The sequence below is a fragment of the Bos javanicus genome, chromosome 2 (genome assembly GCF_032452875.1).
Source record: "Bos javanicus breed banteng chromosome 2, ARS-OSU_banteng_1.0, whole genome shotgun sequence".
NCBI lineage: Eukaryota > Metazoa > Chordata > Mammalia > Artiodactyla > Bovidae > Bos > Bos javanicus.
The window spans coordinates 24,586,047-24,613,540 of NC_083869.1; the positions used below are offsets into that span (position 1 = coordinate 24,586,047).

The window sequence follows — 27,494 nt, forward strand, 5'->3', positions numbered from 1 at the left end:
CATTCACATCCCTCCCCAATTCTGATATTAATCCAAGTGGCTTAATTTCAAATTAACAGGGGATTTCCCAGCTGAGCCACAAGGGAAGCCCAGAATTAAAAATGGAGGTACACAAATCCTCTAATGAGCATAATCAGTACCTTCACCTTTTCTCCAACATTTTATGAACATTTTCAAACATACAAAATATTCCACTATCCACCTTTTTTTTTTTGGAAGCATTTCAAAGTAAAGTTTCAAAGACAGTAAACTTCTCCCCCATATTTCAACATGTATAAAATCAAACTGGAGTATGTGTTTAGAGTTCCTTTTTTTCTGTATTTTGAGGTAAAGTATACATATGCACAAAACTTCAAATCTTAAGTATATCATTTGATGAGTTCTGACAAATGTATACACCTGTGTAACCAAATACCTATTAAGATACAGACTGTCCAACATTGCAGAAGCTCTTTCTCTCCTCTTTCCAGCAAACCCCATGCTTACCCAGTACCTATGGAAATCCACACCATCAGGGACTGAAATTATTATCAACACCTCTCAAATAGAATAACAGCCCAGGGCTAATCTTTTCTCAGATCACATGAACATGATATGAGAACCAAAACCGCAAACCCTGAAGAGTTTTATGCTTTTCGTACTTGATTATATCTCCGAATTTCACTTTAAAAGTTCTAAATTGAATTCAAATCTAATTTGTGACTTCTGACTGTTTCCAAGAAAACAGACAATTTGTCTATAATGTTTTATCAGGGCAAACCTCCAGGAATAGTTAGTATAGAGGAAAAGAATCATAAATGCATTTTAAAAAGAGACTAAAAATAATTCACATAGGAAATGCAATTAAGTTTAATTACATTGAATGTTAATACTCCCCCTTTAATCATAAAAACAAACGTTTGAAATATACTCTAATGAAAGGAAAAGCCCCTCATATATTACACAGCTAAAAATAATACATTTCCTTAATATTTGAATTTTTATTATTATTCTAAATCTCATACAACCCAGATTGCAAAAATTAACGATTCTGTTCATACTACTATTTTCTACTCATGTAAGCAAAAGCAGTAATGTTCTAAGGGTATTCTTAGGGTATCTGCAAACGACCCATAAACAGCAGCTTTTTTCTTATTTGTTTAATAACTGCTGTCATTCTTTTTGTAAGCAGCAATCACAAGATGTCAAACAAATTCTGCCTTGACTGTGGGTACTGATAGATGTCTCTGCTTGTTTTTAATAAAAACAAAAAAATTTTCCCTGCATTAATTACCAACACTGGAGAAGCAGGGGCATGACTGGGATGTTCACCAGCCTCTGGGCAAGCAGAGCTGCAGCACAGAAAACCACAGAGCAAGCTCACTGCCCGAACAGAATGCCGGAACACATTTTTCTTTAACTCCTTTGGGGACCCTGGGACGCAGTCTTAGATTCCCTTAAAGGGAAAAGCAAGAGCCTGCAGGGGGCAGGGCGAATCCCCGCACATCAGTCACAGACAGCTCCTTCAGGCCTGGATCCAGGCAGTCTGTACTTCTCAATACAATGAAATGTAGGCGCCACCAGGTAACAGTAGTGGTCAGAGAGCTTGCCAGAAACCTGTAACTCAAAACTGAAAAATGAAATTAAAAGGCTACTTTGGCCAGGCAATTTCTTTCTGCAGGATGCAATAACTGCAAACTACAAAGCCAAAGGAACAGACAATTCTTTGTATGTTTTAAAATTTCTTTCTTCCTAATGTGACACAATGTCTGCCAGAAAAAACAGAAACGAATGTTTTCAAATTTGTATCTCACGACTGACCTGTACTCTTTCGGCAAAACTTCGCCCACTCTTCCTCCTTTCTTCTTTCCTTCCCGCATTGTACGGGGCTGCGGGGTGGGGGTGGGGTGGCTTATGGCAGGGAGCCCAGGCCGGCTGGCTGGCCGAGGTCTTGGGTGTATCCGGAGGGCAGGTACCAGGGGCAGGGGCGGCGGAGCAGACGCCTGACCCTGTCCTGTCAATAAACCTTAACCCCGACCTGCCAGGCCTCGAGCTGGGCTAGTCTCTGTCTAGCCTCTGTCTCTAATTGCTCTAAAAATGACTCTTCATTTAAAAGTATCTTTGTGTAAATACCCCACAGGAACTGACAGTCATCAGAATTGCCACAGAGTTATAGTTTTTTAAAGGGGTGCAAGAAAAGTCATTTTCTACCTCATGTGGAAGGACTTGGAAAACAATTTCAACTGCTGTGCAAGACAATACTCATCACTCTTTTAGCTGACTCTGCAGGCAACATCAGTTTGACTTTTAAGACTGTTTACAGTGAAATATTTGATCTTTTGATGAAGTTATTTGAAAGTAAAGATGGATACGTGATTTTCTCCACAAAACCAGCTTACTCCTGAGCACCCAAAGAGGTAAAGCTAAAGCCCAGTGCTTCTCATCCATACGATGAGGCTTCCTTATAAATTCTAAAAGGACCCAAACTTTCTATCTAAACATGAAAATCCAAAATAAAAATTAAAAAGGGGAAGTGGAGAGATAAGGAAAGAGGCTTTGGAATGAACTGTTTTTTGTTTTTTTTTTAATTAATAAAATTAAATCAGCCTTTGCAGATCAGTGTAAAACACAAACTTCTTTTTACTGCTTTGTGGCTTAATTCTGTTTCCTTTTTCTTTATAGTGGTAAAAAATTTGTATCATATAATTTACTAGGACTCCTTGAGAGCAATTCCTTAAATTATTTCTCTACTAACATGTAATAACATAATGGGAAAGACAGTTATTGTCAATTCTATAAAAGGAAACAAGACTTGAATTTTGCAAATCCCAGATTCTCTTCCAATTGGGTGCAGGTTAAATTCTGCCTTTTAAAGTATGGCTTATTTAAACAACTCAAATTAAATAAACTATTCTTTCCAGTAATTTATTACTAAGTCTTGACAAAATAAAAGAAAGTTATCCCTCTCTGTTCCATTATCCCCTCAATTTTTATCACCTTCTAAAATACTCCGAAGAATTGATGCTTTTGAACTGTGGTGTTGGAGAAGACTCTTGAGAGTCCCTTGGACTGCAAGGAGATCCAACCAGTTCATTCTGAAGGAGATCAGCCCTTTGGGTGTTCTTTGGAAGGAATGATGCTAAAGCTGAAACTCCAGTACTTTGGCCACCTCATGCAAAGAGTTGACTCATTGGAAAAGACTCTGATGCTGGGAGGGATTGGGGGCAGGAGGAGAAGGGGACGACACAGGATGAGATGGCTGGATGGCATCACTGACTCGATGGACGTGAGTCTGAGTGAACTTTGGTAGCTGGTGATAGACAGGGAGGCCTGGCATGCTGCGATTCATGGGGTCGCAGAGTCGGACACGACTGAGCGACTGAACTGAACTGAACTGAAAATACTCTGCAATTTACTTAATATATTTATTGCCTATCAGAGCAAGCTCCTTGAGGGTAGAGATTTTTGTTTGTTTTGTTCATTGATGTGTTTCAAATAACTAGAAAAGCAGTTCATAGCAAGCCCTCAATAAACAGTCTCAGAATTAATAAAAAATTGAACAGATTAAGCAAAGGAAAGGTGGGCATGGAAGAAGACTGCCTATGCTTTTCTTTGTCTTTAATCAACTACCCAAACGCCTTTCCCCCCTCTGCAATGCCAGTTAAAATGCAAGGAGGAAAAATCTGGACATTTGAATTGAAAGATCTTAGAAACCAACTAAAACTGAGGTCTGAGTCTTCAGAATTCTCCAAGAAGCTTATTGAACATACAAAGTTCCAGACCTTGCTCTATATCTACTACAGAATCCCAATGTTCAGGCCATTTATTGCCCAGAAGGGAAAAAAAGATAAATCAATTAACCCACAGTGGTTGTTGTTTAGTTGCTCGGTGTCAGATTCTTTGAGACCCTAAAGACTGTAGCCCAGGCTCCTCTGTCCATGGGATTTTCTGGGCAAAAACACTGGATTGGGTTGCCAGTTCCTCCTCCAGGGGATCTTCCTGTCCAGACCCAGGGATGGAACCCACATCTCCAAACCCGAGTCTCCTGCATTGCAGGCAAATCCTTTACCACTGAGCCACCGCGGTCACAGAGAGTCCAGCATGACTGAGCAACTGAGCACACACACATGCATGCAACCCACAGATACAAAACAGCACTACAGGCACCAAAAGGACGCTGCTGGAACTATGTGTACTGAGTTTTAAAAAATGAGCATAAACATAATACCTGATGAAAACTAGTGGTGATATACGCATTTCACACAGAGAACAGTCTTTGTAAAAACCTCTAGGTGTCATGGTTTGAGGGAAGAGTGCCCATCACAAGAACAGAGATGCAGGCTGAGGGTCAAAATGTGGAGAACTTTGTGTTCTAAAATAAGGAGTGTAAAAAACTGTGGGAAGACATTAAAGACTTGTGATTCTAAATGCATAATATAGTTTAGGACTGGGATAGCCTATACCAGAGAAGGCAATGGCAGCCCACTCCAGTACTCTTGCCTGGAAAATCCCATGGATGGAGAAGTCTAGTGGGCTGCAGTCCACGGGGTCACTAAGAGTCAGACACGACTGAGCGACTTCACTTTCACTTTTCACTTTCATGCATTGGAGAAGGAAATGGCAACCCACTCCAGTGTTCTTGCCTGGAGAATCCCAGGGACGGCGGAGCCTGGTGGGCTGCTGTCTATGGGGTCGCACAGAGTCGGACATGACTGAAGCGACTTAGCAGCAGCAGCAGCAGCCTATATCTAACTCTAGAGGACAGTTAGCTCTGGAGAATGAATAGATAGATGGGTCAGCAAAGGAGTGGCAGCTGAAGCCATAGGCTGCCAACTAAGGGACCTGCCTAAGGTCACATGGCAAATTATACCCAGAGCTGAAGTTACCACTCCTCATTCAGTCTTGTGTTCCAACTTCTGTACTACTTATAGAAATATCTCTTAAGTAAGCCTTTTATCACAGATAAAGAAAACATTTCTAATTATGTTTTATCTTATTTGTTATATCCAACAGAATAAGTTATCCTTCAAATCTTGACTGCAATTTATTAGAGTCCTTACTTTCTCATTAATTTGTCAATGGCCATGAAGACAAGTTGATCACCTTAGTGATCCATGGCATGAAAGTCCTCTTTATTTTCCAGATGCATCTATTTTCTAGTAACTTTTTTTTTTACTTTTCTGCTTTTTTATTTTAATCATTACAGTAAGTTATCTATCTCTGTTCTTAATAAGCAGACACAAGTTTACAGGACTCAATTCCATCGACTACCCTGAGTTTCATTTCAAACATCAATGGCAGTTGCACCTCTCTGATAGGGCTGTTCTTACTCAATGACGTTAGCATCATTTAGATGCTCCTTTCAACATTAGAAAAAATAAGTTATTTGTAGCTACAGTCTCAATTAAACTTCCATTTTTCACATAAACAAAGTGAATTTTCCTTGGAGTTTTAAAGACTTTCTTTTAATTACTACCTTGTCTCATTTTGGGTTAAAAGGTTTTCCCTTATATCCAAATAATGGTGCTACTCTTGGCAAGATGACTACATTTCACTCATACAGTTATTTAGTTCTTAGCCTCTACAGAATCTTGTGTATTTTCTGTGGCAGGGTATAGGAATTACTCATACTCCTGCCTTAGAAGACTTGGTAATCCACTGATGTGACAAGGTTAGTGTGAAAACTATTACCAGTATAACAGCCATGGCTCACAGTAAGTGATCGTGGAAAAAATGATCGTCTCAGCATCCATTCCAACCTCCTCCTCATTCATCTTCTGTATAGCAGAGACTCAAGAACTAAGAACTCTGTTTCCCAGACTCCCCTACATGGAGGTTCTACACCTGAATTTCACCCTACCAATTAGAAACATTCATGGGAGATTTGAAGCAGGGAATGTGATAGAGGCATCATTTCAGCTGAATCCGTCATTCTTTCTTTGGCTAGTGAGCACAATGTGGAAATGTTAGGGTTTTCTGAGCAGTGTCCTCCATTGGCTTCCTGCATTGGCTTTGTGAGTATCCAGAAGCAGTTGGAGGTGGTGGCAGCTTAACTCCCCTGGGGGCTAGTACAGAGAACTGTCCTGGATGTTGTCCCTGCATGCTCAGGGGTAGTAGAGAGGGTCAGTAAATCCCTTTGATGAAGCTAAGGCCTCAAATACAAGCAGGACTTAGCCAGATAAGAACTGGGAAGGAGCAGTTCCTGTGCAAAGGTCCTGAGGAGGAAAGGGCTTAGGGAATGAGAAACTCTGAAAGACAGGCCAGTAGACAGGAGTGGAAGGACTGGAGAGTTGGGGTACTAAGCCTTGGAGGTTAGGATTTTCATGGTTAGTGCAATGGAAAGCCAAGGAAAGGTTTTAAGGGGGAGTGAACTGATTCAATGTGCTATTTAAAATGCCACCTGAGTATAGCATGGAGATAAATTGGAAGAAGTAATTTAGTGACTTTATAATAGTCTCTCTCATCTTATGGATGTATCATAATTTAATCATCTATTTTATTAGACATTTAAGGAATTTCTAGTACTTTGCTAATATAGGTTAACACCATAATAGATATCCTTGAAACAAAATCTTTGGCAACATCTCTAGTTATTTTCTGAATACAGACTTCTCAAAGTGGAATTAAATAATTGAGTTCAAAGGTATGAAATTTGGGGGGCTTCCCTGGTGGACCAGTGGTTAAGACCGTGTGGTTCCAATGCATGGGATTCTGGTTCAATCCCTGGTCAGGGAACTAAGATTCCACATGCTACATGGCATGGTCAAAAAAATTTTTTTAAATCTTTTTTTAATTTTTAAAAATAGGAAATTTTCTATTTTTAAAAAGTTTTTTTAAGGGATAAAGATTTTGATCAGTAAATATGAAAACTTACTTCACAAATGGAGAAGGCGATGGCACCCCACTCCAGGACTCTTGCCTGGAAAATCCCATGGATGAAGGAGCCTAGTGGGCTGCAGTCCATGGGGTCGCTAAGAGTCAGACACGACTGAGCAACTTCACTTTCACTTTTCACTTTCATGCATTGGAGAAGGAAACGGCAACCCACTCCAGTGTTCTTGCTTGGAGAATCCCAGGGATGGCGGAGCCTGGTGGGCTGCCATCTACGGGGTCGCACAGAGTCGGACATGACTGAAGCGACTTAGCAGCAGCAGCAGCACTTCACAAAAAGGATATCTTGCTACTTATCCAGTTAAATGATATCAACAGAAGATTATTTAAAAAGATGAAAAACTTCCATTTGTATGTAAAAAGTACTCCAATTATTTGTTTTTAAAAAATGGTAAGCACGTCATCAAAATCGGTACTGTTCAACTTCTCCATTGGGATGAGCCACATTTAAAACAATCATCACAGCCGGAATTTGGGACATCCTAAAAGAACCTCAATGTAATCTAAGCTTCTAAGGGTCCACCTATTTGTGATTTAACTTTTTTATAACAGTATTTTTGTTATAAATATATTCACAAAGCTGAAAAAAAAATGCTTTGTCCGACTGTGTTTCCCAGTGATGTGGCTGGTCAGGTTCAACGAAGCAGAGCTGTTTTGCTCTCTCCATTTTCGCTTCCAACCTCTCACAGGTGGCCTCTTTCACACGCAAATTTACCTCTTTTGTTCCTCATCTCAGCGACTGGCATGGAGAAGCACAAGCTTTCACCTCCTTACCTACTCCTTCCTACTCATTGTCTCATATACAGACCCGCCTCACACTCAAGGTCATATTTATTTTCTCTTCAGTTGACGTGATCCTTTCTCCCTCTCTCCCACACCCCTCTGCTCACTTGCATCTTTCCTCAGAATCCTCAGGCCTCCCCTCTCTCACAAGCTCCTGTCCTGGGTCCTTGTTCAGGGAAGGACTGTTGGTCAGAAAATCTGCCAAGGTGGCTGGGGGGATAATTGGGGCGAGGGTGGGGGTGCAGACGCACGGATGCTGGGCGTGAGGAGACCAGGTGGCCAGCCAGGGTTTCCCAGGCCCCCGTGGCAGGAGGGGGTGGGCCTGAACTAAAGGCTGGGGCCGCCAGAACAGGGGACAAAGGCCGAGTCCTGCTGCTCGCCAGCCGGAGCACATACACTTCAGACACCCAGAAACGCTCTGTGGCCTGGATGAGGTCTGAGAGTTGCCAGTTGGACATCCTGACCTAGACAACCAATTAAGGCATGTTCAAGGTCTGCTGAACAGAACAGTCTTCTAAACTAGGCTAAATCCCCTGTTCAGAGTTGCTGATTTTTATGCCCCTAAATTTTCCAGATTTATCATATTAATAGTAAGAATTAGAAGACAAAGCAGACAAGGGTTCTGAAAAAATCTGATGTACACTGAACATCAGAGTTAACGTACTTTTGGAAACAAACCAGGTGTCTGGTGAACACTGTGGGATCCACTAGGTATGCTTGATGAGAATCTGTGCTGGGAAGGAATTGAAGATCAAGGTCAGGAATGATTAATATGGATGCAGGAAGTCATCAACATTTAAGGACAAGCAATATGAATCTCATTAAATCTTCAATCGCTTCCTATTGCCTGAAGGAATTGGTGGTAGTCTAATGATTAAAGCAATAACATTAAAGTAGAAGACAATGTTAGAAAGTTAATCTGACCCTTATAAAAGAAGCTAGCACAAGGTACCAATCCACCTAAGAGACTTTACAAGACTCTCCTCAGCAGCTGTGATTTTTCTCTACTGGTGAATGAGACTTCCTTCTTTTTTTAATCAAGATAACTGATCACCCTTCACATGCTTCCCCATGGGCCATCGTACTGCTCTCTGTCGTGTCTCCCACTTAACTCGCTGTATCAGCAGATCACACCTCCCTCCGCCCTAGCCTTCTCCTGCTGTGTCCCTCACTCGCATTTCTGATTGCAGCACCCCTGCGCTCGCCTGGCAATGCCCTGAACAGCTGCTATTCACAGAGCATAAAGTCGGGGAGAAATGACAGAAGACAACAGAGAGGAGCTGCCTTTTGTAACATCAATTCTTAGAGGGGCTGGTTTTCAGCTGCATGCACCAGCCAGTTGGCGGGGAGTGCGGCGAGGGTGTTCTTTTCATCCATGACCTATTTCTACTTGGTCTTATAGGAAAATCATAATCTTACTGATGACAGAGACAGAGTATGTGATGCCCCAAATTCAGAATCATCACAAGGCTGAGCAGAAGGATAAACAAGTGTAATAAATAGAATCCAAATGTGAAAGACAAATGGATCTCAAAAGTTAATTCTCCTAAATTAATATTTCAGTAATTAATAAGCTTTCTCTTGGATGTAGAAGGAATTTTTAGAAATCATGGTTCTATTACTAGCAGCCCTCCTTAGGGGGGGAAAACACTTTAGAAATGCCAATTCTAACTAAACGGTGGACTGGATTGACTTTTTACTTTCTTCTTTATACTTTTTTGGTTTTTGGCCATGCCACACAGCTTGTGGGATCTTAGTTCCCCAACCAGGGATTGATTCGAGGCCACTCAGGTGAAAACACTGAGTCCTCACCACTGAACTGCCAGGGAATTCCCTCTTCTTTATATATTTTTATAGTAGCTTAATACTTCCACTATGAATACAGTTGACCATTGGACAACCTGGTTTCAAGGGTGCTGATCCTCCTCGCAGGAGAACATCTGTGAATAAATATTATCTGCGGACTGTGTAGCTCTGTGGTACCTACTATAAAAAAAAAATTCATGTATAAGTGGACTTGTGCAGTTCAAATCTGTGTGGTTCAAGAGCCAACTGTAGTTATGAAGGGCTTATTATTAAGAACTGTGTGGCAGCCAAGATGGTTGCTAACTAGTAAGTAGCAGCATCAGGATTCGAACCTAAGGAGCCTGATTTGACACCCCACATTCTTAGCCTCTGTTTATACAGCCTTCTTTGTATTACTTTTATAATCAGAAAGTACATTTTCAAAGTCTTTTTATTCCTAGGAAAAGCACTCCCCACGTGTTCCTCACTCCTCTGGTAGAAACAGAGACACTCTCGCCACTTCCAAGGGGACATGTCCCCCTTCTCTGCTTTCCATTGCTTTCCACCTCTTTCAGGCCCTCTCTCTCTCTAGGAAGCCCCCTGCTCTCCAGGATTTCCAGCGGTCCTTATCCCTTACCATTTGCCACCCTTCCCTCTGCTTCTAAACATAGCCAGGGCCTCTATGTCAAAAACAAAATGTATGTCCACACAAAACTTGCACACCAATGTCCACAGCAGCATTATTTGCAAGAGTCAAAAACTGGATGTAACTCAGATGTCCAACAAGTAAAGGAAATGTGATACTCTACTCAATGGGATATTATTTGGCAATAAAAAAAGGGATGAAGTACTGATACATACTTTAACAGGGATAAACCTTGAAAACATTGTCCTAAGAGGCCAGTCATAGAAGACCACACATTGTGTGGCTCCACTTATTTGAAATGTCCAGAATAGAACATCTACAGAGCCAGAAAGCAGATGAGTCGTTACCTAGGGCTGGTGAGGATAGGGGGCCAGGGGAGTAACTGTTAATGGGTAAGAAGTTTGTTTCATGGCTAGGTGGTGCTAGTGGAAAAGAACTCGCCTACCAATGCAGGAGATGTAAGAGACATCCTCGATCCCTTAGGTTAGGAAGATCCCCTGGAGGAGGGCAAGGCAACCCACTCTGGTATTCTTGCCTGGAGAATCCCATGGATAGAGGAGCCTGGTGGGCTACAGTCTGCAGGGTCCCAAAGAGTTGGACACAACTGAAGCGACTTAGTTTCATTGAGTTAGACAAGGCTATGGTCCTAGTGTGATTAGATTGACTAGTTTTCTGTGAGTATGGTTTCAGTATGTCTGCCCTCTGATGTCAAAGCCTTTGACTGTGTGGATCACAATAAACTGTGGGAAATTCTGAAAGAGATGGGAATACCAGACCACCTGACCTGCCTCTTGAGAAATTTGTATGCAGGTCAGGAAGCAACAGTTAGAACTGGACATAGAACAACAGACTGGTTCCAAATAGGAAAAGGAGTACGTCAAGGCTGTATATTATCACCCTGCTTATTTAACTTCTATGCAGAGTACACCATGAGAAACACTGGGCTGGAAGAAGCCCAAGCTGGAATCAAGATTGCTGGGAGAAATATCAATAACCTCAGATATGCAGATGACACCACCCTTATGGCAGAAAGTGAAGAGGAACTAAAAAGCCTCTTGATGGAAGTGAAAGAGAAGAGTGAAAAAGTTGGCTTAAAGCTCAACATTCAGAAAACTAAGATCATGGCATCCGGTCCCGTCACTTCATGGGAAATAGATGGGGAAACAGTGGAAACAGTGTCAGACTTTATTTTTTGGGGCTCCAAAATCACTGCAGATGGTGATTGCAGCCATGAAATTAAAAGACGCTTACTCCTTGGAAGGAAAGTTATGACCAATCTAGATAGCATAATTCAAAAGCCAACAAAGGTCCATCTAGTCAAGGCTATGGGTTTTCCTGTGGTCATGTATGGATGTGAGAGTTGGACTGTGAAGAAGGCTGAGCACCGAAGAATTGATGCTTTTGAACTGTGGTGTTGGAGAAGACTCTTGAGAGTCCCTTGGACTGCAAGGAGATCCAAGCAGTCCATTCTAAAGGAGATCAGCCCTGGGATTTCTTTGGAAGGAACGATGCTAAAGCTGAAACTCCAGTACTTTGGCCACCTCATGCGAAGAGTTGACTCATTGGAAAAGACTGTGATGCTGGGAGGGATTGGGGACAGGAGGAAAAGGGGACGACAGAGGATGAGATGGCTGGATGGCATCACTCACTCAATGGACGTGACTCTGAGTGAAGTCTGGGAGTTGGTGATGGACAGGGAGGCCTGGCGTGCTGTGATTCATGGGGTCGCAAAGAGTCGGACACGACTGAGCAGCTGAACTGAAATGAACTGAACTGAAGCGACTTAGCATGCACGCAAAAGGTTTGTTTCAGGGGTGATGAAAATGTAAAATTGATGGTGGTAGTGGCTGCACAACTCTTTGAGTACACTAAATACCACTGAATTGTACACTTTAAGTAGGTGTGAATTGTATAATCTGTGAATTCAATTCAGTTCAGTCGCTCAGTCGTGTCTGACTGCCATGCCATGGACTGCAGCATGCGAGGCCTCCCTGTCCATCACCAACTCTCAGAGTTTACTCAAACTCATGTCCATCGAGTTGGTGATGTCATCCAACCATCTCATCCTCTGTCGTCCCCTTCTCCTCCTGCCTTCAATCTTTCCCAGCATCAGGGTCTTTTCCAACGAGTCAGCTCTTCACATCTGGTGGCCAAAGTATTGGAGTTTCAGCTTCAGCATCAGTCCTTCCAATGAATACTCAGGACTGATTTCCTTTAGGATAGACTGGTTAGATCTCCTTGCAGTCCAAGGGACTCTCAAGAGTCTTCTCCAACACCACAGCCAGTCCAGGTTCAATGCACGATACTGGATGCTTGGGGCTAGTGCACTGGGACGACCCAGAGGGATGGTATGGGGAGGGAGGAGGGAGGAGGGTTCAGGATGGGGAACACATGTATACCTGTGGTGGATTCATTTTGATATTTGGCAAAACTAATACAATTATGTAAAGTTTAAAAATAAAATAAAATTAATTAAAAAAAAAAGAGAGAGAAAAACAAAAGCATCAATTCTTCAGCGCTCAGCTTTCCTTATAGCCCAACTCTCACATCTATACATGGCTACTGGAAGAATCATAGCTTTGACTAGACGGACCTTTGTTGGCAAAGTAATGTCTCTGCTTTTTAATATGCTGTCTAGGTTGGTCATAGCTTTTCTTCCAAGGAGCAAGCGTCTTTTAATTTCAAAATCTGTGAATTATACCTTGACAAAGATGTTATTTTAAAAAAGAACCCAAGAATCCCCACCCTTCTCTGCAGCCACTTCCATCACTTTTCATCTCTTCTTCCACTGCTAAAATTTTGGTCTAAGTCACTATGACTTCCAAGTGGTCAATTTTACTGACCCTTACTGAGTCATCCTGAAATTTCCTCCTGAGCCTCTTTGCCTCACTAGGTTCTCTGTTTGCGCCAACTCCTTCTTTAATGCTTTGACAGCTCCTCTCCTTTTTCAGGTCCCCTTTCCAACACCCAGGTCCTGATTCCTCCTTCTCTGTACCATTTCTCTTGCATCCGTCTCTTCCTTTCCATCCTGCAGTCAACGCACTAATTTAGGCCCCATCGCTTTGTTTCTGCCAGTATCTCCCAACTGATGTGAGAGTTTTCACTCATCAGTGCATTCAGGGAACCACCTGAATTAAACAGGTCAGTTTAAATTAAACAGTGTTAAACAGAATTAAACAGTGTCAGGTTAAAACAGAGACACCATTTCACTTATTTGTCAAAAACTTTCATCAGTCTCTGCTACCTGTAAGATAAACCCTAAGCTGGCCTTCAGGGTCTCCATCATCTGGCCCTAACTTCCAATATTAATCTGACTCTCCTATAACTCTCTTCTGCAAATTCTCAGCACCAGCCAAACCCTCCATTCCAGAACCCTCTGAACAGGTCTTGACTTTCCTGTATTCACACACTTTCTCCATCACTGCTCTGCCTTACCCCCTTAGGAATGACCCTCCCCCACCACTCCACCTTTTTGCCAACCATCTTACTCATCCTTTAAGGCCCAGTTCTGTGAAGAGATCACTCCAGCCCTTAATTATCTTTCTTCTCTCTTATTCCCAGAGCACTATCATACTGGTTTGTATGTTTTTTTGTGTTTTTTTTTTCCCCAAGAACTTCATTGAACAACAAATTCACTGTTTTGTTCCACTATCTTCTGCCATTTCATAGACAACTTCATAATTCTATCTTCCCCAAATTTTTTATCTTTTTGAGCAATCTTTTCCAGGTGCCCTTTACAATATTCCAGGGAGCTGAAATTTTTTCCATTAAGAGAATTTTTTTAAAGACTGAAAAAATAAAACTATCATACTGTTTTGGTTGTCATATGTATTAGGCTTCCTTCTCTAATTAAATTAAAAACCATCTGACCCAAGTTCAGAAGACCACTGCCACCGAACTTTCTCGTTCCCTCACTTCTCATCCTTGTATATCTGTTCCTTGCTCTTGCAGGAAATTCTCATCTTAGGACCACTCCTCCCCGCCTCCCGCCCCATATTATCAGCCTCTTTCCTTTTTACTTTCTACAGATTATTTACTGTATAATAATGAGCCCCAAAACAAAAAAAATAGACAAGGTCCTTGCCCTTGGGAAATATCCAGCTTAGACTAGACTCTTAGGATTCACTAATTCAGTCCCCTCTTGCTAATCCCCCATTCCCCTTTTCTCTTACTCCCTAGTCCTTCCAGTGCATCCATCTGGAAAATTCCATCAATCCAACTATCTACTTTCACTCTTTTACACACACAGGATGATGCCCATTTGGAGAAAATCACACAGTGACAATGAATGGGGCCACTGCAGATGCACGGTCTCTAATTTCACTTGGATCTCAACATTGCTGGGCAATTCTATTATCTGTCATTTTTTCCCTCCTATTTCCCAATCCCCTACCTCATTTCATCTCTAACCTTGGCAAAAATGTACAGAAAGAAACTGAAGTAACTGAGGGACAAGGAGCTTCTTCAATTTTCTGTCCCCTCTTCCACATGAAAACCTATCTACATGTTCATCCATCATCCCTCCAACACTAAGGGAGCAGGAGTCTGATTTCTCTCTCTCTTTTCACACACATGCCTCGGTTGTCCTGTTCAGATGGCTCCCCAATCCTGTACACGCTACTGTCAAAAGGAGCACCTCCAACTGGCTGCTCCCTAGTTCTCACCCTGCCTGCCCGCTGTATTAGAGCAGCAGAGCTCGCAGAAAGCTAAAGAGGCTCTCACTCCACCTCTGCCTTGGGACCAGGGGCCTCCCTGTTTCTTGACTCCTTCCTCTGACCAGGGCCTCCTGGCACAGCAGGACTCAGCCTCGTCTTTACCTCCTCTGTGAAGGCGAAGGTCCCTTAGTCACTACTGGATGATCGCATTGCACCATTTGCTCACCTCTGTCTGTGTATCCTTCTTACTCTATTGCAAAATTCATTTACATGTCTGATTCCACCAAGGACTGTGAACTCATGGAAGACAAGAACTGTGTATTCCGAGGCCAGTACACTGCAAATGACATATCCCCCGCTATCTGGGTTCCTTCTCTGTCTCCACAACACCTGAGGCAAATCTCCTCTTTCTTCGTTAATCTGTGCGTTACTGCTTCATGATCAGAGAATGCAGAATGTACAATTTTTCTTCCTAGCACTTGCTAAGGTTTTTAGTGGCATAACTTACTATCCTTTGCCCTATTTCATGTATATTTGTAAAAAGAACCCTAATCAAAGTATCAAATTTAATATTAAATCAAATTTACTAATAATAACATTCTGAAATCCAACCTTATTATGTCTACTTAAATTGTCAAATTAGAGGCATGTTAAAGTTTCCTATTATGATTGTGGTTTTTATCCATTTTTCCTTTTATTTTTAACAGCTCTTGCTTTATGTATTTTAACATGTTATTTGACTCAAAGATTCATTATTAATAATTTTACTGTATCATTATTAACCAGCCACTTTTCTCTGATTCGTTCAATAAATCTTTACTGAAAGCTTATTATGTGCCAGGCATTGTTCTAGGTACATGGGCTACACCAAGAACAAAACAAAAACTCTTTCCTGAACTTCTGTTCTAGTTGAGGAGGTAGGCAAAAAATAACATGACAAATAAGTAAGTCATATAGTGTGTTAGAAAGTGTTAAGTAGCAGGAGTAGGGCCTTATAGGACATTATAAGGACTGTGGCTTTTACTCTGAGTGAAATAGTCTGGTTTCAGCTGCACAGCAAGGCATGCGGGATCTTAGTTCCCTGACCAGGAGTCAAACCAATGCCCTCTGCATGGCGAGTATGGAGTCTTAACCACTGGACCACCAGGGAAGTCCTTAGAGGAACATTTTAAACGACCCCACTGGATATATCCATACAATCAGCAAAATACAGACTGTGGAAAGCCCCATTAGGGCAGACACATGAACCAGTTGCTTCAACAAATAAATTTCCTGAAAAAAAAAAGGGAAAATAAACTTACTGAATAAAACAAATTGACATCCTCTTCAAGCCATGTGGCATAACTGGTACTAGAATTCATTCCTGCCTTAAACAACTAGACAAAATGTGAAGGAGCTATTTTTTTGGCACCAGCTGCTGAACAATGTAAGATAGAGAACCTTGAGGGTAAACAAACACACACAGGGAGTCCAGCTGGGTTGCAGTGTCCTGCCTGGGGAAACCATCCCAAATTTTTCATTGGGAGATGGAGCCCAAGCCAAGCACAGCACTTTGCTGTTTCATTAGAGAGCAGAGGGTTGGTTGTGAAGCAGCTGGGATTTGCGAGGCAGGGTACTGAGGGTTCTGGAAAACAGAGAGACACAGGGTCGACCAGACATTAAGGCTGCTGCAAGGCTGAGAGCGAATAGAGGTTCCAGAGGTGGCAGGGCTGGAAGAAGTTGAAGTCTTAGCCCAACCAGAGTAGAAAGACCTCACTAAGGCCCACAGGCATACAACTGGAACCAGAAAGATCCGCTGAGACCTCGGGAGTAAGAACCACGCAGAAGCGGAGCACAGGTGTGCGAATTAAGACCTGTGAACCAACCCAACTCACTGTCTTTTTTTGTAAATAAATGTTAATGGAACATAAGCCATGCTCATTTGTTTACCCACTGTCTAGGCTGCCTTTGTACTATATTAGCAGACTTGATGGGACTCTTGCCTGGAAAATCCCATGGGCGGAGGGGCCTGGTGGGCTGCAGTCCATGGGGTCGCTGAGGGTCGGACATGACTGAGCAACTTCAGTTTTACTTTTCACTTTCATGCATTGGAGAAGGAAATGGCAACCCACTCCAGTGTTCTTGCCTTGAGAATCCCAGGGACGGGGAGCCTGGTGGGCTGCCGTCTATGGGGTCGCACAGAGTCGGACACAACTGAAGCGACTTAGCAGTAGCAGCAGCAGACTCGAGTTGTTGCAATAAGAAACCACAGGGTCCACAACAGTCTAAGATATTTACCACCTGGCCCTTTACAGAAGAACTCTGTGGAACTCTGCAAAGTCCTAGAGTAAGGGCCACACTCTAAAACTTAGAGGAAAACAAAACAGATCCACTCAACCAAAGAAGAAAACCAAGCCTGGAAGAGCAACATAATCTCCACAAGGTTATTATTCATTATGTCATATATATAATTATATATTAGATAACATATGAAGAATAGAAAAATGTGACCATGGCCAAGGAGAAAAAGCAGTCAATAAAACAGAACAGATCCTGATTTTGTCCAGATGACAGATTGACAGATAGGGACTTTAAAACAGCCATTATAAATATGTATGTACAAGTACTTAAAGGAAAAGATAGACATGAGTTGCACTGGAGAAGGAAATGGCAACCCACTCCAGTGTTCTTGCCTGGAGAATCCCAGGGACAGGGGAGCCTGGTGGGCTGCCGTCTATGGGGTCGCACAGAGTCAGACACGACTGAAGCGACTTAGCAGTAATAGCAGCAGCATCAAGGAATGTTGTTACCACATGGAGTAGTGGTCCTCTAAAGTTACTTAGCTCCCTGGGACTAAATATATGAACACAACTTTGTACATTTTATATACCATTCAGCACACAGAAATAACTTTGAAATAAGCATTTAGACAGATTGAGAGATTTGTTAGAATACAGACTAGGAAACATGATATTTGGAAACTAAATTTGTATCTCTGCATTGTTTTTAGAGCCAAAGAAACTGAACTTTGATTTCTCTTGAGGTGATATAAATAATCTATTATAGAATTCGTATTTTTTTAAAAACTTCATTCTGCTTGTAAGCATTTAAGAATATAATTTCTAAAGTTAACTAGACCTGATTTTTTTTAAAGTATTGATTAGTTTGGGGTTTGAAAAAATTAAAAAAAAAAAAGATAGACATGAGTAAACAGCTAGGAAACCTCAACAGAGAAATGTATATGCAAAGAACCAAATGCAAATTCTAGAACTGTTAAGTACAATAGACGAAGAAACTTTTAAAGGCGCCTGGCTTTTAGAGTTACATAATGGAGAATCTACAGATGGAATTTTATATCTGAAATGTGCTTCAAAATAACCCAGCTTGGGGAAGCGAAGTGGTTGGGGAAAAAGATGATACAAGCCTCCATAAGCTGATGACTGTTGTAACTAGGTGATGGGTATGTATGGCTTTCTCTACTTTTCTGTATGTTTAAAATTCTGCACATTCAAAAGCTAAAAAAGAAAACCAATCTTTACAAGAAAAAACTGTTTTAACTGCAAAAAAGATGATGTTCAAATGACACTCTGCATATATATTACTCTTCTCCCATCTTTGCCAAATTCCTGGAGGCATATAGTATCCACTCTGCATTTTCAAAGACTCCCAATGCTTGGGGAAAGTGAGCATTTCATAAAACTGTGAATATTTATTTAGATGAATTCCATTTCCCTCACCCCACCTCTCTCTCTCTCTGTGTTATACACTTTGACACACATGGGAATATCAGTATTTGATTTCACAAAATGAGACTGCATTAAAATACTCTATAACTTGTATTTTCCAAATAACATATGTTATGAATACCATTATTGTCCACAAAACAGGCCAACATCTTTTTCTGGTTAACGACTTCACTGTAAGTATCATCGAGAGTCTACATGTTCTGTACTGTGCATTATGATTCATAATTTCAACAGGAGACAGGAACTTTGTGAAAGAAAGCGATCTCAGGCAGAGGGAAGACATAGGAGCATATATGACTTGAGGGACAAGTCTGACTTTAGGGACTTTGGGGCCATGATTTGATTGTTACTTAAGCATGCTTTAATTTATGTAGTAACAAGCCATAACAGAGTTGAAAGCCATTTGTTAAAAAATATCATATAGCAAAAATCCATCTCCGTTCTCTGGTTATCCACATAGAGTTTAAGTCACAGGAAGCTCCTTATTAATAGTATTTTCCAAATCACCCATGGGCTGCATCCAGTTCAGTTCAGTCGCTCAGTCATGTCAGACTCTTTGCGACCCCATGGACTGCAGCATGCCAGGCCTCCCTGTCCATCACCAACTCCCGGAGTTTACCCAAACCTATGTCCATTGAGTCGATGATGCCATCTAGCCATCTCATCCTCTGTCGTCCCCTTCTTCTCCTGCCCTCAATCTTTCCCAGCATCAGGGTCTTTTCAAATGAGTCAGCTCTTCACATCAGGTGACCAAAGTACTGGAGTTTCAGCTTCAACATCAGTCCTTTCAATGAACACCCAGGACTGATCTTCTTTAGGATGGACTGGTTGGATCTCCTTGCAGTCCAAGGGACTCTCAAGAGTCTTCTCCAACACAACAGTTCAAAAGCATCAACTCTTCGGCACTCAGCTTTCTTTACAGTCCAACTCTCGCATCCATACATGACCACTGGAAAAACCATAGCCTTGACTAGACGGACCTTTTTTGGCAAAGTAATGTCTCTGCTTTTGAATACGCTTTCCAGGTTGGTTGTAACTTTCCTTCCAAGGAGTAAGCGTCTTTTAATTTCATTGCTGCAATCACCATCTGCAGTGATTCTGGAGCCCAGAAAAATAAAGTCAGCCACTGTTTCCACTGTTTCCCAAGGATCTCGGGTCGTTGACAAAAGTTTAAAGTACCTAATTTCTAAGGTACAATAGCCCTCTGCTATCTGGAGGCTAAATTTTTGAAAAAGCACTATCATAAGAAAATTCTTAATGAAAGAAATCTATGGCCTTAGATTTCTTAAATAAACAAAAGCACTTGTAACTATTTTGCATATATGCTTAAAAAAGAATGATAAAATATTAATAGCTTTAAATGTATCTTAAACTACAGTATATGTAAGTAATTTCCAGTTACCATTTTTTCATCCTGGAAATTGTAAAGGTGTTCCTTTTCTATATTATAATTTACATAGACATTTTGCTTTGTTGCAGAGATTATGCACAGTAAAAGACATTTTCCCCTTGGATCTGGTCCCATTCAAACATTTGCTATCTTCTGTATTTGTTTGTTTGCTTTTTTCTTTTATACAGTTTAAACAAAAGCTTTGGAAAATAAAAATGTTATCTTTTCAATGTATAAAATTCAAACACATCAAGCATAAAATAAAAATCAGTCCAATCTCACCATTTGGAAATAACTGCTATGAACACTTGGGTGAACATCATCCTAGATATCTCTTTGGGCGTGTATACATAAAAGGAAGCAAAACTTGATGTAAGTAGGATTTACTGTTCTATACCCAGGTTTTTCTCCTCCATATATACGCGTGAATACTTCAGTCCACAGTACATCTACATCATCTTTTTTAATGACTGCATAGCACCCCATTGCATGGGGGAACCATAATTTATTTGGTCATTCTTTTACCAAGCCATTTCAGATTCAGATTCTGGTGAATATTTCCCAATCACTATTATTATAAAGTTACCTTCTTATTCATCCATCTTTGTACACTCATCCTATCGTTCTCTCAAGATAAATTCCTAAAAGCAGAATTGTTAGCTAAAAAGTATGAGAGTTGGACTGTGAAGAAGGCTGAGCGCTGAAGAATTGATGCTTTTGAACTGTGGTGTTGGAGAAGACTCTTGAGAGTCCCTTGGACTGCAAGGAGATCCAACCAGTCCATTCTGAAGGAGATCAGCCCTGGGATTTCTTTGGAGGGAATGATGCTAAAGCTGAAACTCCAGTACTTTGGCCACCTCATGCGAAGAGTTGACTCATTGGAAAAGACTCTGATGCTGGGAGGGATTGGGGGCAGGAGGAGAAGGGGACGACAGAGGATGAGATGGCTGGATGGCATCACCGACTCGATGGACATGAGTCTGAGTGAACTCCGGGAGTTGGTGATGGACAGGGAGGCCTGGCGTGCTGCGATTCATGGGGTCGCAAAGAGTCGGACACGACTGAGCGACTGATCTGCTCTGATCTGATGTATACCTTACACCTTGATACACGTGGCCACACAGCCCTCTGGCAAGGCCAAACTATTTCACATACCCACCAACTGTGCCTTTCTTAGGCTTTCTGCTGGACTTACTCACAGTCTGCCCCCTCTCCTCTCGCTGGTTTCAGTTCGCTCCACAGGTTTACTTCCATAAGCTTTCTTCATGCTTACACTTCCATAAGCCTTCTACACTGCTTACACCTCAAGCGCTTCTCTTTCAGATCTCTTCCCTTCCCTTTTCCCAACCTCTTTTTCCTAATTATCTCTAATAAGTCTGACTCACAACTCAAATTCCATGGAACAAAATTTCTCACAGTTGCCGAAAAAGGTGTCCAGAAGTAAAATTGCCTAAAAATAATCTTGGAGGGAGATGGAACATAAAAGGGGTGGGCAGGGAATGAAGTCACCATCTATGCCAGTCATATGACAAAAACTGACATTTTGAGATAAATTATTCTTTAGGCCTACAATATAAATTTTGTGCACAAATATTTCTACAGGAGGTTGCATTCTGAAAGGTCTTTCATTCAGTTATGAAAGTGAGTACTTACTATGCACATATATTGTACGCCACATTTGGGGAAGACAGAGATGAAGAAGATAAGATTCTTGTCTCTAAGAAGCTCCCATTCTAGCAGGAGAGATGGAGGTGTAAAATACTTTTCATATAAGTGTACATACTCTGATTCAGGGTAATAAGCTTTGTGATAAAGGCATGCCCTCAGTACTACTGAAGCAGACTGGGTTAGTTCAGCCTGGGTAGAAGCAAAGACAGCTTCAAAGGAGAGATGGCATTTAAGTGTGGCCTTGAAGGATGAATGATTTGCTGGGTGAATAAAGGACACAGCAGACAAAGCAATTAAGGAGGTACTCAATGGCAAACCTTAGCAGATATGAGTTTAGGAAAGTGGCAGGAGATGAGGCTGAAGAGGTAAACTGAGGCCAGGCTGAGATGGAGTTATCCTTTGATCCTAAGAGATTCAGACTTTAGACCAGCAATGAAGAGTTCTCGGGGTTTGTTTGTTTGTTTTTGTTTTTTTAAGTAGGGAAGCATCATAATCAGACCTGAATTCTAGAAAGACAGTTGTAGGGAAGAAGACAGACTAAAGTGGACACTAATTACAAGGGACGGTAAAGACTCGTACCCAGACCATGCAAAAAGCTGGAGGCATCCAAGAAATGGGATTTACTGACTCACTGAACATAGACGCTGAAGGCGGTGGGAAGGACCAAAAGAACTTACATGCTTATACTGAGGCAGTGCCTGGAGGGTGATGCCAGTGATGGAGACAGAGTATATAATGGAGAAGCAGAAGACATGGGGGAAAATACTCACTTCCATGTTGGACTTGTTGAACTTAAGGGACCTGTGAGACATCAGGAAAAGATGCTTAACAGAGAGAGGGAGTTAAGGCCCAGTGTTCGGTTCTAGGGGGTATTCTGCTGATTTTTTTTTAAAATTGTACAGATTTGGCAGTCATTTGAGGTGGGTGAACATGATTGCTGACAATCAGGAAAGGAAACAGGGATGAACAGAATCTTAGGGAACACTAATATTTATAAACCTAGAAGTAGAAGAAAAGCCTAGTGAAAGTCCAGGAAAATCAGAGAAAAGGGGCAAGCCAGGAGAGACTGGCTCATAAAAGGCACATGAGTGTAAAAGAGAAAACATGCCTCCGTCTTTGCCTGCCCCACACTTTTCCTTCCCATACTCACTGTGCAACCTAAGAATCTCACATGGAAGCTTTGGGAGCTGGAACAAAGATTCTAATAAAGTGGGAGGTGGGAGTGAGATTAAACAAAGTTCCTGGGACCCCGTTAGGGATTCTGCACCATGATCTGGGATTTACTGCCAGTGTTAATACTAGGAACAGTTCCATCCCTAAAGGGCTTGTTACCTTCTCTCTATGTTCCAAGAGACTAATATGTCCTTTCCCCTTGCCAACGTCACTACTCATAGTTTTAATCCATCCCTTAGCTCACGACGGAAGACAACAAGTATGGCCGTGCCCCAGGGCTCAAGGCCCTTATGCCCTTCTTAAGCAGTTAAAAAGTCTCTTCTTCCCATTTTCCAGGAGGGAAATGTGCACACAGCTGCTGATGATAAATACTGGCCCAAAGACTTAGAGTGGATTAATTTACATCAATCTAAAGGGATGAAGGTCTGGGGAGGCCTTACAAATAGCTGTGAAAAGAAGAGAAGCGGAAAGCAAAGGAGAAAAGGAAAGATATAAGCATCTGAATGCAGAGTTCCAAAGAATAGCAAGGAGAAATAAGAAAGCCTTCCTCAGCGATCAATGCAAAGAAATAGAGGAAAACAACAGAATGGGAAAGACTAGGGATCTCGTCAAGAAAATTAGAGATACCAAGGGAACATTTCATGCAAAGATGGGCTCGATAAAGAACAGAAATGGTATGGACCTAACAGAAGCAGAAGATATTAAGAAGAGGTGGCAAGAATACACAGAAGAACTGTACAAAAAAGAGCTTCACGACCAAGATAATCACGATGGTGTGATCACTGACCTAGAGCCAGACATCCTGGAATGTGAAGTCAAGTGGGCCTTAGAAAGCATCACTACGAACAAAGCGAGTGGAGGTGATGGAATTCCAGTGGAGCTATTTCAACTCCTAAAAGATGATGCTGTGAAAGTGCTGCACTCAATATGCCAGCAAATTTGGAAAACTCAGCAGTGGCCACAGGACTGGAAAAGGTCAGTTTTCATTCCAATCCCAAAGAAAGGTAATGCCAAACAATGCTCAAACTACCGCACAATTGCACTCATCTCACACGCTAGTAAAGTAATGCTCAAAATTCTCCAAGCCAGGCTTCAGCAATACGTGAACTGTGAACTTCCTGATGTTGAAGCTGGTTTTAGAAAAGGCAGAGGAACCAGAGATCAAATTGCCAACATCCACTGGATCATGGAAAAAGCAAGAGAGTTCCAGAAAAACATCTATTTCTGCTTTATTGACTATGCCAAAGCCTTTGACAGTGTGGATCACAATAAACTGTGGAAAATTCTGAAAGAGATGGGAATACCAGACCACCTGACCTGCCTCTTGAGAAACCTATAAGCAGGTCAGGGAGCAATAGTTAGAACTGGACATAAAACAACAGACTGGTTCCAAATAGGAAAAGGAGTATGTCAAGGCAGTATATTGTCACCCTGATTATTTAACTTATATGCAGAGTACATCATGAGAAACGCTGGGCTGGAAGAAGCACAAGCTGGAATTAAGATTGCTGGGAGAAATATCAATAACCTCAGATACGCAGATGACACCACCCTTATGGCAGAAAGTGAAGAGGAACTCAAAAGCCTCTTGATGAAAGTGAAAGAGGAGAGTGAAAAAGTTGGCTTAAAGCTCAACATTCAGAAAACTAAGATCATGGCATCTTAGACCATGGCATGGTCCCATCACTTCATGGGAAATAGATGGGGAAACACTGGAAACAGTGTCAGACTTTATTTTTTTGGGCTCCAAAATCACTGCAGATGGTGACTGCAGACATGAAATTAAAAGACGCTTACTCCTTGGAAGGAAAGTTATGACCAACCTAGATAGCATATTCAAAAGCAGAGACATTACTTTGCCAACAAAGGTCCATCTAGTCAAGGCTATGGTTTTTCCAGTGGTCATGTATGGATGTGAGAGTTGGACTGTAAAGAAAGCTGAGTGCCAAAGAATTGATGCTTTTGAACTGTGGTGTTGGAGAAGACTCTTGCGAATCCCTTGGACTGCAAGGAGGTCCAATCAGTCCATTCTAAAGGAGATCAGTCCTGGGATTTCTTTGGAAGAAATGATGATAAAGCTAAAACTCCAATATTTTGGCCACCTCATGTGAAGAATTGACTCATTGGAAAAGACTCTGATGCTGGGAGGGATTGGAGGCAGGAGGAGAAGGGGACAACAGAGGATGAGATGGCTGGATGGCATCACTGACTCAATAGACATGAGTTTGGGTGAACTCCGGGAGTTGGTGATGGACAGGGAGGCCTGGTGTGCTGCGATTCATGGGGTCTCAAAGAGTCGGACATGACTGAGCGACTGAACTGAACTGAAAGGTGAAAAGGAGAAAGAAAGAGGAGAGAGGACTCAATAAATTTACCCTTCATTTTCAACCCTGAAGGGTGGAGAGTAGGTAGTACAAGACAACCTGTCTGCAACATAAAACTAGTTATGAATAGTCCATAAAGGGGGCTTTCCCCATCACCAGACTTCTTCCTGATGACGTATTTTCCCTCCCTCTTCTAATCAGAAGATCCTCCACTTCGAGTCAGAAGATAACCCTCGTGGAGTGTAATGGGAAGCATTACTACAGCTTTTTCTGTAAGAGCTTTTTCCAAGATTGTCTGAACCATCATTTGTCAAAATCATAAGCGAGAAAAATGATGAATATCTTGTTTCTATAATCCACAAAGATTCTATACACATGCATACATATATGTGTATGCATTTAATACATGTGTGTGCATGTGTGTGTTCTGGCTCTTCCTCTACCTTGACTATCTGCCCAGATCCTCTTCACCATTACCTGCAGTTCCTAAAAAAGGTCTAAACACCATTAGTTCTTGTCAAAAGAGGAAACAAAAAGTAACTTGATGAATAAATAGTTTGGATTGGAGCCCAGATCTTAAGAGGTGTAAATTGGTGCACTTTTCACAAGGCTGTACTTTCACATAGGTTTCCACTCTCCCATCCAACCCGTCCAAATTACTTCCTACATCACCGTCTCTTTACACATCTCTCACCTCAAATCTCCCCGAGGTTCCTCACTCCACTAACACACAAAAAAACAGGTCTATCCTCCTACCAACCTCGTTCTTCTCTAAAAACATCTTTCTCTTTACTTTTCACACACACTCATCATATTTGTCCTGTCTCTGATTTTCTACTTTGCACACTGATTTCTGTGAAGAGACCATGCCATGCAGGACAGAGGAATGAACCCTTAAAAAAAATCAGAGTCATATTCAAATGCCCATTTTGCCTCTTACAATCTGTGCAATCATGGTCTTATTACTTAACCTCTTTGTCTCGCTTTTCTCATCAGCAAACATAATAATGCCGAACTCATTGAGTTTTAAAAGGCAATTAGCACGACTTCCTTGGTGGTTCTGTAGTTAAGACTCCCAGTGCCAGGGACTGGAGTTCCCCTCCTCTCCGCCCCCGGTCCAGAAACTAATATCCCACGTGTGGCACCCCGCCCCCGCTCAAAAAAAGTAGTTAGCACATGTAAGATGCTTAACACGGTATTACGTATTAATACATAAAAGGCACTTAAAAATGGTAGCTATTTGCCGTGAAAGTAGTATTTGCCTCACAAGACTGTTGTTCCTACATACCTGACACCTAAAGTGTTCTTAAAAATATTTTAATTCCCTTCCTCCCCCAGTTTTGAAAAAACTTTCCAATTCTTTCCAACAAAGATTCAGAAACCAGTTCAAATCCAACAAAGATTCATCTGCAAAACTATTTGCACATTTACTAAAATTTCACCACTTACACAAGGGCTTCCCTTGTGGCTCACTCAGTAAAGTATCCGCCCGCAGTGCAGGAGACCCAGGTTCGATCCCTGGATCGGAAAGGTCCCCTGGATTAGGACATGGCAACGCAGTCCAGTATTCTTGCCTGGAGAATCCCTCAAACAGAGGAGCCTGGCGCGCTAAAGTCAATGGGGTCGCCCAGAGTCGGACATGACTGAACGACTAAACCACCACCCAAGAATAATAGAATGACACCTATTTAAAGCTAAACAGACATAATTTCTCCTCTTCTTAAGACAGTGGAAGAGAATAATCACATTTTGCAAGCTGCCCCAAAGACGTGTTGGATAATGCCAATAGATACAAGTTGCATTCTCTGCGGCAACTGAGTGTCGAGGAGCATTTCCGTTACTGTAGGTTCATCGCTCTGCAGCCGGAATAAATAAGTTTGCTGCACCAATCACACAGCTGACGTGGGCGAAGAAAACTTCAGATAATGTCCCATAAATCTCAATGAGGGACTGCAAATAGATGCCACGCCGTGACGTGATCTAAGCAAGTGACGAACACACGCGGATCTGTTTCTGTGACAAGTGGTAACGTGTGCCTGCATATGTCCGCAGGACTGAAAGCACAATCTGGTACGCCGAGATGTCTGATCGCGGACGTGTATCCCTTTGAACCCGACTGCGTAGCAAGTGAGCGACGATGAGAACCCTCGCGCACCTCTAGGAACTTACCTCTTCGGACGAACAGGTGCAAGCCGCTGGGCGCCGCCATGTTGGCGTCGGTCACGTGGCCACAAACTCTCTCGCACCTCGCCCCGCCCCGCCCCGCCCGTCGGAGCCTTCCACTCGCCGCGCTGCCAAAAACCAGAGGCTCCGAGGCCGCCGGAGGGGAGCGCGCGTGCGCGCCGGGGGCTGACTGCGGGAGCTCTGGCGGCGGAGCGGCTCGGGCACCCGGGCCAGTAGGGGATCCCGCGGCCGGCCGAGCCCGCTCCAGCCACGAGAGGCGGGCTGCAGCAGCGGTTCGCGCACTCTCTCTGA

At 42.2% G+C, this 27,494-nt stretch overlaps 1 protein-coding gene across 3 annotated transcripts in view; it reads right to left on the minus strand.

The window, feature by feature from the left end:
* The window catches only part of METAP1D (methionyl aminopeptidase type 1D, mitochondrial), a 77,038-nt gene extending 49,749 nt beyond the window's left edge, over positions 1–27,289 (minus strand). For 2 of the 3 annotated variants that reach the window (XM_061435401.1, XM_061435397.1), the window contains exon 1: positions 27,189–27,289. In XM_061435401.1, coding sequence (XP_061291385.1) covers positions 27,189–27,228 — 40 coding nt within the window. In that variant the 5' untranslated portion in view covers positions 27,229–27,289. Of the gene's footprint in view, positions 1–1,800; positions 1,903–27,188 lie in introns of those variants that run through there. The other variant, XM_061435408.1, reaches the window with a different exon arrangement.
* Positions 27,290–27,494: the final 205 nt, after the last annotated feature.